Source organism: Prosopis cineraria, unplaced genomic scaffold, assembly GCF_029017545.1.
Source record: "Prosopis cineraria cultivar Desert tree isolate PC_DT_omini unplaced genomic scaffold, ASM2901754v1 PC11, whole genome shotgun sequence".
NCBI classification, from domain to species: domain Eukaryota; kingdom Viridiplantae; phylum Streptophyta; class Magnoliopsida; order Fabales; family Fabaceae; genus Prosopis; species Prosopis cineraria.
The window spans coordinates 44,560,412-44,576,070 of record NW_026555342.1 but is presented as its reverse complement, the minus strand read 5'-3'; the positions used below and the strand labels follow the sequence as shown (position 1 = coordinate 44,576,070).

Sequence of the window (15,659 nt, the reverse complement as noted above, 5' to 3'; positions counted from 1 at the left end):
TCTATTTAACCCAGTAACGAATCCAGGAATTTATGTTGGGGGGGGGGGATTGAAAATATTACATGAAGTGAGGGGGCCAAAATCTATATTAATGTTTCTTACAGGAAAAAGTTCTAATTTTCTTCAAAGAGTGAGTGGAGGGTGGGAGGGCAATGGTCCCCCCCTTGCCCCACTCTAGATGTATCCCTGATTTAACCATTCACACTTGAATCAACATGATTCACACGTGAATTTAGTTGAGCCATGTGTGGAGATGCCATTCATGCTTGAAACATTGCCACTACAGCTACGACAAATAAAAACATCCACCAACAACCATCCACCATCTTCAATTGACCACCACCGTGGCAAGGAAGAGTCCAAGAATCAAATCCAAAAATCCTGCCAAGATCAATGAAGCGGATTGAAGAGCTTTGATCAATATTGATTTAGGGACTTAATTGACATTAATTTTTATAAGATATTTATTTGTAATTTTATCTGTCCTTTATGTAATTTTTAAGGTCATTTTTTTATAATTTTTTAGGTTAACTAACAGTTAGAGTTATTTTTTTTAATGGCAAGTAATACACCATTTTTAAATGTTGGGGAAAAATTACACCGCATATAAATTAGGATACTTTAACCTTGTATTTGTATATAAACTCCCTACCCACTTGCCTTCAACACACCTCAAAAACACCACTCACTAGCAAAGCCGTCCAGTACCCCTTGCCATGAGGTTTATGATTATGGGTTGCCACAAAACTTTCTTCCTTTTCTTCTTCATTTGCTTCCTCTGTTTTTCTACTGCTGAAGCTCAAACTTTTTATCTTGAACACGCTTGTTCTACTGACGGAAACTTCACTGCTAATAGTGCCTATCAATCGGACCTCACCACCCTTTTCTCCTCATTAACCTCCAATGCCGTTACCAACGCCGAGTTCTACAACACCACCGTAGCCAAGGGCGGCGACACTGTATACGGCCTCTTCATGTGTCGTGGTGACGTCACCCTCCAGTTGTGCCACGAATGCGTCGTTGACGCGAGCCAGCGAATCCGTTCCGAGTGCAGGTTCTCGAAGGAGGCCATAATCTGGTACCACCAGTGCTTGCTTCGCAATTCCAACTACTCCTTCTTCTCCACAGTCGACACAAGCATCAGAAACGGTTACTACAACACCGCAAATATGACCAACCAGGAAAGGTTCATGAGATTATTGTTCGATGTTATGAACAAGACAGCGGCTGAGGCGGCGAAACCTGCTGTCGGGAAAAAGAAGTATGAGACGACACGAGTGAATAATATTTCGGGGTCTCAAACTTTGTATTGTGTAGCTCAGTGCACGCCGGACCTTTCACCCCAAGATTGCAGAAAGTGTCTCAGTGTTGCAATTGGGAACCTTACATGGTGTTGTCAGGGCAGTGAAGGAGGAAGGATTCTATTTCCCAGTTGCATCATTCGTTATGAATTGTATCCCTTCTATCGTTCTCTGGATCAACAAGTGGTGCCGGCGCCGGCGCCAGCTCCCGCTGCACTTCCTCCCACAGCTTCTTCATCATATCCCCAAGGTATAGTTAAATTATATTCCCTCACACCACAATATATATTATCACTGTCAACTAACTTATATTTTTTGAAAAAACCTTGATTAATATCATGATTTTTTAAAAAATGTTTATATTTTTTTCATTTATGCTCTTGAGTGGAATATTTAAACTACTCTCGTTAATTATATTAACCTCATTAAAACAAGGGTATAAATGAAAAAAAATTTAACATTTAGTCAATGACCTATATTTTGAACCAAAGAGTGCTTTTACAAAATGACTTATATCCAAAGAGAGTGTGTTTTTTATGGCTAGGTGTTAGAAAGGGTTATAAACTAATTAAACTATAGAACTGTTAAATCATTATTTTGATTGGTTTAATAAAATGTTTGTTTATAATCAATTTGATTTTTTTTATGGTTTTGACCATTTCAATTTTCAGTACTTAATTAGCTTAAATATAACGTTTTGAATTTGAGACTATGTTAATGTGAAAATTTTTTTAGGAGTGTCCGGATTGAGCCCACAACGTTCGAAACTAAGTAACTTAGTTATCATGTAACTTTATAAAAAAAAATGCTTTTTTTATTATTTCAACAACTACACTAACTTCATCTTCATTCCTTAAAATAAATATTTAATAAATTGTACTATTCTCAATACTAATTCAATACATTAGAAAATTATATAAATAAAGTTAAAAAAAAAATATAAGGGTTCTCTCAAGCTCGAGCCTAAACCTATTTTAAAAACTATATTTGCAAAGCCCAACCCTTGGGCTCACGAACTCAAAGCTAGCCTTGAGGACTCCAAGTCCTTTTAATTTTTTTTCTTAAAAATAAATATATAAAAATAAAACAAATTAAACTATAAATGATGAAATATTAAGGGAAAATAATAATAAAATCTCTCTGAAATGTATAATGATTTGATCCCTTGAAATGTCATAATTCTCTTGAAGTCTCTAGAAACTTTTCTATCATTAATAAATTTATATAAATCACTAAATTGCCCTTGTTAAAAATAAATTATTCATAAATTTTGTTTAAATATTTACAACTTTCTTTCTTATATTCAAAATAATGCAACGAAAAATAAGAAATTAACATGAAAAGTTGTGATTTGTTGTTACATTGTTACGAATATAAGAAAGAAAGAAGTAAATATTTAAACAAAATTTGTGAATCATTTATTTTTAACAAGAAAAATTTGGTAATTTATATAAATTCATTAATGATAGAAAAGTCCCTGGGGACTTCACAGGAATTATTGCATTTTGAAGGACCAAATTGTCATTGATACGTTTTAGAGGGATTTTATTGTCATTTTTCCAAATATTAACCAATTAAAATACCAAATCATTTTCAAATTACCAAAATTAAACCAAACAAAACTAAATAAACCAACTAAGTTTTCTCTAAATATCAAAATAATAATATGCAAACATTAACAGCAACATCATAATGATCATTATCATTTTCATCACTATCATATTTAACATTAACAGTATTTGACTGTACTTCAATATGAGTTAGCTCTTTAATGACAAAAATATCAAGATTTTCTTTTTCTATTTAGGCTTAGTTTTTTTTAAATTTTTTACAAACATTTTTACTAGTTTTTTCATATTTGAAATCTCCCCCTTCTCATTCATTAAATATTAATATTTTGCTTAAACAAGTCAGAACTCAACCCAAAGGGCTAGTCCGTTATTTTTGAGCCCATTAGAGCTAGCCTTTTTAAACATATTTGACTCTTAGTGTGCCCAAAACTCAAGCTCCTCCATTTAAAAATTAAAAAAATTAAGTACTTTAATGTAAATGAATTTTAAATTTTAATTTCATATAGTATGTTAGGGCTTAAATGAAATTTCTCCATTCCATGAGACTTTATTAAAATTAAGTATCTTCTATATGAAACTATAGTGACTTTGGAGCTAATCACAAATGATTTTTGAGACACATGGAACTCATCATGGATGTCAAATAGATGAGATGGTAGTGCTATCCTGTATGCAAGCAGTCCAATTTTTTCCAAGATTTCAAATGGACCAATAAATTTGAGGGACAAATTCTTGGCTCAAATTAACCTCCCAACCCCAATCATCAATGTAACCCTAAAAAATACATAGTCCCTAACCATAGACTCCAACAATCTGCTTCTCATATCCATGTAACTTTTTTTGTCTACTATGAGCCGTTAGTAGCTTCTATCTAATCAACTCTATTTTTTAAGTAGAACCGGTAATTCAGGCGGGTTGGGCTTATTTGAATTAGGCTTAAAGTATCATATCTTTTTTAAAAAAAATCATATAGTCAAGCTCAGCTCTAACCTTTTTTGGCCGAGTTTGGGCTAGCTCATCAGGCTTAGCCAAAATTATCAACTCTACATACATATAGAGTTGAAATTTTCAATAGTTGTGCTTATTCAAATAGGGTTTAAAGTATCATATCCTCTTAAAAAAACCCATATAACCAAGCCCAACCCTAACTTTTTTCAGACGAATTCGAGCTGGCCTAAATTACAAAACTCTATTTTTAAGTAGTTTGATCTACAAAATCCAATCTCAAGAAACTCCTCTCACTCAACTCTATCCAATAAAGCAAAGATCTACATTTCCTCCCATATAATACCTTATAAGGCACCATCTAAATGCTAGGGTGATAACAATTATATCTACTAGAAAAAAAATCATATTAGCGACGAATAATTAGTGACCACTTTATATCTGTCATTAATTATAGTGATTAGTGATGAATTAGTGACAAATGATAATATCAATCAGTATTTCTTTTAAAAGTTTATAATTTGTAATGGATATGATTTGGTCACTAATTATCAGTCACTGAATTGTGACAGATGCTCAAAGTTGTCACAATTTTATAAAACAATCACAAAATTAGTGACTAATAGATAGTAACCTATGGATATCCGTCACTAAGCGTGAAAGTATAATAACAATTAATAATTTATGTTAATATAAAATAGATAATTAATTTAATTGTATTGTTAAAATAAAAAATATATTATTAATAAAGATATTAATATTATAAATAGGAAATAAAAATATATTTATGTTAAAATGATTTATTAATAATTGATAAAAATTTTCTTTTAAATGTTATAAATATTTTATACCAATTATGATTATTTTTCAGATGCATTTGGATGGGTAAAATATTAGGTTAATTTTACTAATATAATATAATTAAAAAATTAAAAATGAAAATTAATATAATTTCAGAGTCACCATCAGACTCTAAAACTAAAACCCTTCACTCCTTTGCAATTCTATTTTTACCAAAGTTGTGCTCTTCTCTCGCCCTTCATCTCCAGTGCTTTGCTACTAATGCTTGAAGGACTCAGGTGCACAATGATTTCTCTTTCTCACCTCACTTAGGTATGCTTTGCCTTTGACCCCTTTTGAGCACAATGAATGTTTCTCTTGATTCAATATGAGAGTAGGTTTGAAAAAGGGCTTTCTTAGATAGTCTAGGTTTGGAAAAAAAAGATTCAGAGCATTTTCCCTTGCCACTTTGTTTTTGTTTGTATTCTTGCTCTCATTATGATTTTTTTATTCTCAATTGTTGAATATGCTTGAAGAATAGATTATGTTACTATTAGGACTCCTCTTTTGAGACTATGGGAAGAGATAATAAGATTATTTAATATGTTGCCAAACACTACAATGAACTTTATTCTCCTTGTCTAAAAACTTTTAGCTTTACTTCAGGAGACCTAAATTTATCCAATAACTTGAATGGACCAATATAATAAAGCCATCAAGGAAAGGAAGATTTTGACTTTTCTTTGCTTGATTTAAAACAATACCATATCAAGTTGTTTTACTTAATAATATTTTTATGGTGCTTAGTTTTGGAGTCTTTTGTTTAGTGGTGTGGGATTTATTGAAATTTAGTTATATGCAGAGGTAGTCAATCACAGGGTCAGGTCAACAAAGGAAATTTTTTTTTTTAATGATTTGTATATTAATTTATATGTATTCCAAGGTAAAGGTCATGCATTGCATCTGCAATTGAAAGGCTGACAACTTCTTTTTCTTCATTCAAAGCTGAGGTAATTTCTTTGTCATACTTCTATTTCTCTGTTTTTTTCCTTTCTCATTTTCTTACATTTTCATTCCCATTGATTGTAATGCTTAGCTCTAGCTAGTGACCATCAGGGATGGAGAACGAACAATCAAGTGAGAAGGGGTTAAAACCAAAAAGTGTGTGTTTTGGCATATAGTATTCTTGCCTTTAAATTTATGTAATGCTGAAAATGAACAATTAACTGTCAAGCTTTTTGTCCTCCTTGCTACAGCTAAAAATTAATTATATGCTTCTAATTATATTATATTCATGTCTACTTAATCATAGCTTTTCCTTTTTTGATTAATTATATTCACCATATGCTTCTAACTTGATTTCTTTCTTTCTTTGTTCTTTTCTTTTTTGTAGTCCTTTGAAGTACATTGTTACAAATTTTGCAGCTTCACATAACTTCATTATTGTCAAGTAAGCCTAATTAATTAAGTTACCAAATCACATATGCAAGCAATTTTTCAGTGTTTTAAATAAGGTCATTGGATTATACACTTTTGCTATGAAATTTCATATTCATAGTTCTACATGTGTGCCATTTGATGTGCAAAATTTTCTGATAAAATAAATGTAAACAAAAAGATTGTAGGAAAGCCTATTACTTTCATAGTCGCCAGAAAAAACATTAATAATTTCATTATTCTTGATTGGTTGGACTTAACGATAATTCAACTTTTTATTATGTAATTATTTATTTTTATTTCTAAGTTAATATTTAATATTTTTATTTTATTGCTAACATATTTCTTATTAGCAAAAGTACCTTTACAAGAGATGCACCAAACTCAGTGTTAATGATAATTATAAATGTCTTAAAAGTTAGATTTTAATTGTTGTCTTTTCTACATTATATTATCATGTACACCACTATGGAATGCTTTGATGGCCGTGGAGGATGTGTCATATGCATTGGCCATGATAGAACGTATCTTTGGCTAAGATGAGTGGCCTCTATGCCATAAGCTACAGCAAATATGCTCAGAATTGTTGAAGTGACTGTTTTGCCTCTTTTTCATATATTTTAATTCTTAACTACTTTGTCAAGCTTCTGTACCTTGTGTACTATGATTTTTTATGTTTTCAAGGGCCTTAACTTATGGTTTTCAAACTTGGTTCCTCTCAAATATTATTTATGAACAAGCTTTGGAGTTTCAAATGACCAAAGTTGATCATATCTTCTTTTGGTCTCTTCCTTAATTTAATTAATTGGTTTAAGTGTTATGGTTATGTGTAGATAATGATGGGGGTTATTACCGATAGGGTGAATGAGTCACAATTCAGGAAAATACAAATCCTCGTTCTATTTTAACAATAAGCAATTCTTTATTTAACAAGTCTAGAAGATAGCTACTTTTTTTTTTAGAAAAATAAGTGTTGTAATATAGTGAAAATGTTACCATTCAAGAAAATACAAGTCACTGTTGCATTTTAATTTTAATAAAAGTGTGGTTTAGAAAATTTAATGTTATTACAAATAATATTATGCGGTTTGTACCGTCTCTTAAAGTTTCAAATATTTAATGGGGATCAATAAAGCCATCAGTTCCCTACATATATTCCTTCGAATGCCCATGGTCTGTAATCAATGAGTGGAAAAAACATCTCCAGAAACCACCTTAAAAGCTGACTAATGCCTTGGTTTTTTCTATCATATGTTGATTCTTTGGTGTTCATCGCAGTTTCTTGAACATCTTGTTTTTGCATCTTCAAAAGAGAAAAAATTGGTTTCCAAGAAGGACAACTCAAGAGGGTTTGATACTAGAAGTGGTAACAACATCAAGCAAAAACCTCGCTAATTTCCTGGACGCGGGGGGGGGTTCAGGGCAGCAAATGCGATGTGGCAGTTCGGGACAGCAATTACCGGCACGAGAGTGTTAGACCAAAGGCTATCGAACACACAGACACACACACACACTCTCTCTCTCTGTCCAAAAAAAAAGCTAGGGAAAATTACGTCTTTTGACCATCCAAATTAATTGTAGAGAGAACTCTAAGGAATGTAGAGCTAAATCAGATTTCTCTCGTCCAATTTTGCTAATAAGGTTCCGAAGGGGTCCTTAGCAGCGATTTTCCCAGGGTCAAATGCATTTTAACAAAACAAAAAGAAAAAAAGTTATAAGGATACTCCGTCCCTCCCCACCTATAGAATAGTAAATATTTGTTATTTTGTTGAACTTACATAAAAATATAATATTTTTTTAATTTTATCTCTAATAATATCATAATTAATATTATGATGATAGTAAATAAAATATAATTAAAAATTTATTTTATTTTTTAAAATAAGAGTAAAATTATTTACTTATTTAAAAATATTATTATCATTTTTTATATTTAAAAATAAAAATAAATTTTAAAAAAATATATTATATATAAAGATGGAGAGAGTAGTTAATGACAGAACATTAAACTGTTTAACAGAGTAATTAATGCCATATCTTCATATGGTAAAGCTGTCGAAAGACCCAAGGAGGAGCGAGATGCCCTAGTCAATGAAATCTTTACTGAAAGTTGAGAAATTTCATCCTTTGTTAAAACTAATGATCAGGTTTCCTAAGTTTTGCTTGTTTCTAGCGTGTTCGAACTGGAAATTTGTCATTTAAAACAAAAGGCTTTTAACACATGATGGTAGCTAGACCTCTGTAGGCCCACCAGTTTTCAAACGAAGATTGATATTTATTAAAAACTCTAGAGACTCACATGTTGATTGTAATTCTTGAAAATAATAATTATATACTCCTCACATTTAAAAATATAATATATTTTTAATTAAATTTTATTTTTAATAAAATAATTATTTATTTTTTTAATTAATCCTATTTTTTTATATTTATCTTTATTAAACATCTTATAATAAATATAAAGTCATTCATTAATAGGGACTCTTTTGAAAAAAAAGATAATGATTACAACTCAAAAAACTAAAAATGCCTTATATTTTTTGAACATTTAGCTCCTCAAAAAATGTCTTATATTTTTTAATAGAGAAAGTAACTTATAAAGGCATTAATATAGTTGAAGACTTTAAATAATTTTGAAATGTCACAAGATCATAACCTCTATTTATAATTTAAAATAACTAGTAGAAAATAACTAATGAATTTAAATAAAGTTAGTTGTAAATTTAAGTAATGTTACCTGTGAATTAATAGAAAATTAATTATGGAATAATAAACTATTTTATAAATTTATGTATAGTCCATTGTAAATTTTAGAAAGGTCAATAGTAAATTTATGAAAATTTGATGATGTGTGAATATATAATTTTATGAATTTATGCATTACTTATATTTCAAGGACAATCAACTGTGAATTTAAAGAATGCTTTTGAATTTGAATATTTATTAACAATTGGTTTTTCATAAATTCATAAGTGGTTCTCATTAAATTTATCAATGATCATGTATATATTCATGAAACTACCTATACATTCATAATTAACTTTTCATATATTCATTAAATTCACCAGTAATCTTTGTTAAATTGACAACTAAAGTTCATTGAATTCATGAGATATTTTCTATTGGTCATTTCAATAATTCAAATATTTAATTGCAAATAACTTCTTTTCAAACATTTCAAGATTTGGAGATTTACAAGGTTACTAGTTATCATTTTTTCTTATAAACTAACCTTTTAGATTCTGAAAAACATACGAGACGAATTTAATTTGTGTGATATCTGTTTATTATTCTGTAAATAGGTTAATAAATAATAAAATCATTTGTCATTTTCCCCGCAAAATATTTAAATATCTTAGACTTATTTTTTCTATAATTTTTAATTGAGTCGTATTTTCAAATTGAAACTGACTTCTACAAGACAAGTTTATTCAATCATTTCAAGGACCATTGATGTACTCCTTCCACTTGAAAACCACTTATGTTAGTTAAGGTTAATAAATGTAGATTAAGAAAATATTAATTACATACTCTTATTTAATTTTCTCCTACTCCATTTAACATATCTTCTCTCCTGCTATTATTTGAAGATAAAATTGAAAAAAATAAACAAGACTTGAATTTCTCAAACAGTCCAAAGTTGAGACAAAACAGAGTGTAAAATTGTCAATAACTTAAAACTTTTCCTTCATTTTTTGTTTTTTAAACTTTATGATGAAACAGTTTTGAGAGCAGGGTTGATTCAGAGGCAAGAAAAAGAAGTTATGGGGAAAATAGCGTCTGAGGTACAGAGAAGGGCGAGCGAAAGCAAGAGCCTGAGATTTTATTTATTCGCCAGTTCATGACAATAGAAGCAAGCCACACGTATTCATTCATATCTCGTGTGACAAGAATACAAAGTGGAATGATTGAAGTGGCGAAAATCGAAATTGGCATTCACGAACACATTTCAATTTACTTGACAAGAATCATCATTGACGTTATCACAGTGGTAAGTGGTTATTTCCCCCAAAAGACAGAGTAAATTGATTAATTTGATAGGTGACTAGCGGAATCATCAACTGGGTGCCAAAATCTGTTAAAAAACCACATGGAATCAGCCTCCACAGCATACCCATCTTGGTTTCGGTGCCAGCTATACTGAGCATGAGTTCGGTTCTTGATGTCAAAAATGGCGTGTCCAAAACTGGCCTCTCTATATGCAGAGTACTCTGGCTGTGGTTCTGTCATGCTGCCCAACAAATTGCCATCAAGAGATGAATCAGCCTAAGATGACATAGAAAAAGCCTCACTAGAATTCCACTCTTTCTGTTTTATTCATAGAGAGCTTACTTGGTTGCCAAGCCTTCAAGATTTCCTCCATCACCAATGGTTATATATACAGGTGCCGACTGATCCTTTACAGGAGTGCACTGACCATTTACAACGTTGTATGCCACATTGGAGATGCGTTCCTGACACAAAAACAAATCAGTTATCACCTGAAGAACAACACTAAAATCTAATTTTGCTGGGTGAGGAATATATTGGAATTCATTCAGGTATGTGTCAGTGTGACTATATTCGGTAACTATCATGGGGGAAAAAGACAAATTCTTGGAAGGGCATTGCTTCTGCAACAACAGAGAATATGTCTTGTTTGAAGACTGAAATATTTTCTTTGGCAACACAGTAAGGTGGTGTTTGGACCAATTTGCATGCACGCACTCCAACTGGTAAATCTATAGACCATCTATCCATCTAATACCCTGACTAAGGAACTCAAAAGGAAATTTCTTGCAGCCTGGTCCAAAGAAACTGACAATAAATATTCAACTTGCGGTAGGCTGTCTGGCAACACGTTAAATGCTCGCCTGCAAAGTCAGACCAACCCCTTAGGGTTGAGAGTGGAAAAAGTTTGAAGGCAAGTCTAATGAATCATGATCTGAACAGTTTTCAGAAGCATGTTGCTGAGATTTCAAGAGAGAAAATACAGAAATAAGTAGCTTGAGAGTAACATTACACCAGTTACACCTCAGTCAAAAGAAGGAAAGAAAAAAGGAGACAGCTTGATAGAGAGCTAGCTCTTACTGATCTCTCATAGGCATGAACATGACCAGCAAACACAACATCAACCTTGTACTTCACGAACCAAGGCTCATACATCACTCTCATGCTTTCCCCTTCCATAAAGTGATAATTGTAGCTGTTATACCAAGGAGAATGCATGAGAACAATCAACCAAGGAGTCTCTGTCCTGTTAACTTTTGGTAGCTCTGCCTCAAGCCATTTGTACTGGGGAGTGTATTTTCCTGAAAAAGTAAAGATCCATTATATTGAAAACATTTAACTTTAAAAGCATGGACATTACAGTTCCATGTAAGCTCTTGATCCAAGCGCTAACACCAGGAAAAATTTTTTTTAAAAAAAAAAAGGTTGGGGTGGATAAGAGGAAGCAATAAACTTGACATGGATGATTGACAACATATTACTGAGTCAATCCTTCTCTTTTTTGTTTTGGGCCAACAGCTCAGCCCATTATTCAAACATGTATATTTGCATAACACATATTTAAGCAGCAGTAAGATTTAGTGTTTTAAGCAAAGGAAACTAATATACCGGCCAGTGATTTACGATATCTAGTATTTATTAACTATTGCATGATAACTTAGATGAAACGCAACTGTATTAGAAACAGTATATGACATTAAGATCAGCTGAAGCTCTCAGATGTCTTGATAGAGCACCAAAACTATTCAGAACAATTTGATCATGTAGAAGTCATGGCTCATTGCAAGTTTGCAACTGTGAAAAGCACTACAGCCAGCATTGTGTATATGAAAATCATAGCATCAATCGCTATGCCTTCACATAGTCAGGTATTATGTCATAAAGAATTACCGTATGCTGAGTATGAGGCCAAGACAATGATATGCGCTGAAGCTCTCTTGATAGAATACCAGAAGGGTTTAGTACTCTTTGATGCTCTATAAGGAACATGGTAACGGTGGGTATAGGGCTTGAAAGGTATGTTTTCTCCCTGCAACAAATCGACAACAGTTTTTCCCTTTTTAGTTTTTGAGTTTTTTTTTTGGGCTGAAGAACAATAGCATCGAAAAAGTAATGATGATTGAAGAAAAAAAGATTGTTTCGAGTGGGTTCATATCAGAAGCTTACAATCTCTGGAGCAAAATCAATTTCATGGTTCCCTGCTGTCCATATCCAAGGTTGATAAGCAATACTTCTTTCTGTGAACCGTCCCAAGTATCCCACCTGACGTTATCGTGATTTGGGTAGTTATCAGCATAAGATAGATCTCCCACAAACAGCACAGTTTGTCCTTTTCTAGGGTTCATTTCATAGTGAGTGAGCGTCTTATTTGAATCAAAACTCTGACCAAGGTCCCCTGCAACCAATGTTCCCTTAGATAATCACAAACAAATTGGCACACATATTTCATGTTGTTTCACAAGATTTTGCTGCATGTTGGAAAAGGGTGCACGAGGTAGAGACCAAACACCAGTCACAAAAGTCAAATCTACTAGTTTAAGGACATATAAATCTGGACTAAACATTAGAAACTTCCTTTCTTGGTCATTCCCAAAGAATCATTTCTTTTGGTACATGAAGTGGAACAAAAATTCATGCCCAAGACTTCTGCTAACTACTTTTAGGTCTTACCCTCCCCACTAGACCACCTCATATTCCATAGAAATGTTAAACCCACAAAATGCATGTGAAAGATCAAGCAGAACACCAACTTTAAGACAACCGATATATTTTCACACTCTTGTATCCCAATGTTCAACTGTGATCTGTGAACTACAAAGTAATATCGGATATACCAATAAAATGCACTGACCGATTAGACCAAATGTGTATGGCACATCTGGGCCCACTTCAGGAGGAGTTATAAACCAAAACTGCCTCGTTGTGAACCCAATTCCAACCTCATAGTAATATTTGGTGTTGAACTGCCCAAAAAGTACATTGATTCGTTAAAAGAAACATCTATATCTTCTCATCCAGAAGCTTCAAGCTTCGCATAATTGCATTGGAGTTGTGATGTTGAGCAATTAGAGTCTTACCTTCAAATCACTAATGGTACAGTGATGAATAAAACCAGACGTGTAATTGAAGTATCTATAAGTGGTATATTTTCCCTTAGCCACCTTCTTTTGCTTGCTCTTCTCACTCCAGTAACGTACTACACTTGACCCCGGTTCATCCTCAGTCACCCAGGACACAATTTACCCCTTTCCACGAGGTCACCTTGTGTTATATGAACCTAAATTCCAGATCAACCATACATTAAACTCTGCTGCGTTGTGATTCAGATTTCAAAACTTGACGTTTCTATTTTCTTGAGTTTTGAGAAAATCAGATGGAATTTCAGAATTTATATTTGACAGAATTGAAGTACACCGTAACGTCATAGTTAATAGACTAATCCTCATGTCAGCATAATATCAGTTGTTGAATCACAAGTTTGGTATTAGCTAGGACAGCCTCAACTCAAGCAATGGAATGGGGTTAAAATGCAGAGTAAACGAAGCAGGAAAATGACAGAAAAGAAGAATTTGCTTCATCTATTCTTTACTCAGACAACCAGAAAAGCAAAACTATATCTAACGTAAAAAAAGTCACAAAGATACCTGCTGGGGAGCATTATAACCTGGAGGTACTTCGAAAACATCGCTGTCAAGTGGCATATCCACAGTCTTCTCAACTTTCCTGACGAAGGTGCTAGTCTTGCCGCCATTGCACAGCTCAGGCACATTCAGAAGCAAACCCAGAAACAGAGCTACGGCTACAAAACAGGGAAAACATAGAAGACGCATCTTACGGAATTCTGACCTATACGAATCAAGGTCCCACCAATCAATCTCGACGCCTTCCTCTTCCCCTCGTCTCTACTATAGATAGCAGCATACTAATAGAATGCAATTTACAATGGCAATGGCATAATTAGGGGAATATTCAAGGTTCTGTGTGAATCTGGTCAACTGCTATTTTTCTGCCGTGTGAAATCAGATTTCCTGGAATCACGGACGCCGAAGATTCGAGCTATTGTCTGTATGGTATGCTCCCTTGTTTTATATAATAATGTGTTTTCAGTTTGTTTTTGTTTTTTTATCATAATAAAAAAATTTAAATTTTATTAAATATTTAATAAAGAAAAAAATAAAAATGAATATTAAAAATTAATAAATATTTTATAAATAAGATCAATTTTTCTTTCTCTGTTTTATAAACAGAATCACACAAATATGGCTTGAAGCCTTTACCATGGATAGTCATAGTCAATAGTTGGATACAATAATAAAGGAAAACGTATCTCTTTTTCCCTTGTACTTTTAGCAAGTTTATTTTAATCTCTATATTGTTAATATTAATAAATTTTATAATTTAAAAAGATTAGATGATTTTTATTTTTCAAGTTCTTATAATTTTATTTTTTCAATAATTTTACTTTTTATAAAAATTAAAAATATTAAAAAAATTATAAAAATTACAAATAAAATTTGATAAAATTACAAAAATATAAAATTATTTTTTTAATAATAAATAAACAATATGAGGGCATGAGAGAGTTGACTTTGAAGTCTTGTGTATCCACGAAGACTTGTGTTAGCATGAATCATGAATCATGGATTCGTTTTCATGACGTGTAATGAGAGTATGTTTTGACCACAACACTTTTTTTTCTTAATTTTATTTAGGAGGATTTTTCTCAGGCAAACGGATTATGATTGATGCCATATTGCGTACAACGTATTTAATTTCCAACAAGTTTTCATTACCATCATTTTTTTTTTTAATTACGAGGGTCTGAAAGTAACCATTCTTTATTTGCAAATCAAGTGATCAGCCCTACCATATTATAATTGAGAAGTTATAATAAAAATGCATTTCCAGCAAACAAGATGCATTTGCCAGGTTTATATAAAAAAAAAAAAAAAAAAAAAATGGCCCTGTTATGAAAAATGAATGGGGATGACAAATAGCAATTAGTATATTTCAACGCAATTGTTATTGCAATCTAGCAATTATTTTGATTTGATTTCAAATTCAACTTTTGTGTGTGCTTAATAAAAAAACTTAAAATTTGATTAGTATCTTTAAGTTAAGATTATTTATACTAAAGTTAAGATTATTTATACTACAATATTCTGTCATGTGGAATTTTATATATATGGGTTTTAACATAAATCATTTTTAATTTATTTTAAATATAATTAATTAAATTGAAATAATTAAGTTTTATTATTAGTTTCCTGTGATTAAAATTAATCTAGGAATTAATTAAGACTTGCCTTCAAGAACAAAGAACAATTCATGTGCTCCTCAAGCCAAAAAAAAAAAGAAAAGAAAGAATGACAATAAAATTCCCTAAATTATATAAATAGTAATGTGGTCTCTCAAAATGTTATAATTTCACTTAAGTTACTATGTACGTCTGTGTCAATAGATTTTAAATTAAAAATATCATTATTCTTTTAACAAATTATGATTTATTATTTAATTCTTAAAATCCTTAAATAAAATTTATTATTGTTTATACAAAAGTTGTGATTGATGCTCATTATTTTAAAAAACTTATTTTTTCTTAACAGAAATTACATTTAGCAAGTTATAATTTCTT

At 31.6% G+C, this 15,659-nt stretch overlaps 1 protein-coding gene and 1 pseudogene across 2 annotated transcripts; one reads left to right on the top strand and one right to left on the bottom strand.

Moving 5' to 3' along the window:
* The first annotated feature begins 698 nt into the window (after positions 1-698).
* On the top strand, positions 699-7,032 carry LOC129287193 (cysteine-rich receptor-like protein kinase 10). 2 transcript variants are annotated; one of them, XM_054923382.1, is made up of 3 exons: positions 699-1,551; positions 5,541-5,607; positions 5,991-7,032. In XM_054923382.1, exons 1-2 carry the CDS (start codon positions 717-719, stop codon positions 5,576-5,578), a joined length of 873 nt encoding a protein of 290 aa, XP_054779357.1. In that variant the 5' UTR covers positions 699-716; the 3' UTR covers positions 5,579-5,607; positions 5,991-7,032. The 2 variants fall into 2 exon arrangements, with proteins under 2 accessions (XP_054779357.1, XP_054779356.1); XM_054923381.1 differs by having other exon boundaries at positions 5,541-7,032.
* A 2,802-nt stretch (positions 7,033-9,834) lies between these two features.
* LOC129287192 (purple acid phosphatase-like) lies at positions 9,835-13,877 on the bottom strand (annotated as a pseudogene).
* Positions 13,878-15,659: the final 1,782 nt, after the last annotated feature.

Bases quoted from the DNA above. Each gene is read 5' to 3' on its own strand.
- LOC129287193 (XM_054923382.1), top strand. From the start codon at position 717: ATGAGGTTTATGATTATGGGTTGCCACAAAACTTTCTTCCTTTTCTTC. The intron at 1,552-5,540 runs GTATAGTTAAAT...ATGTATTCCAAG, and splicing joins TTCTTCATCATATCCCCAAG to GTAAAGGTCATGCATTGCAT.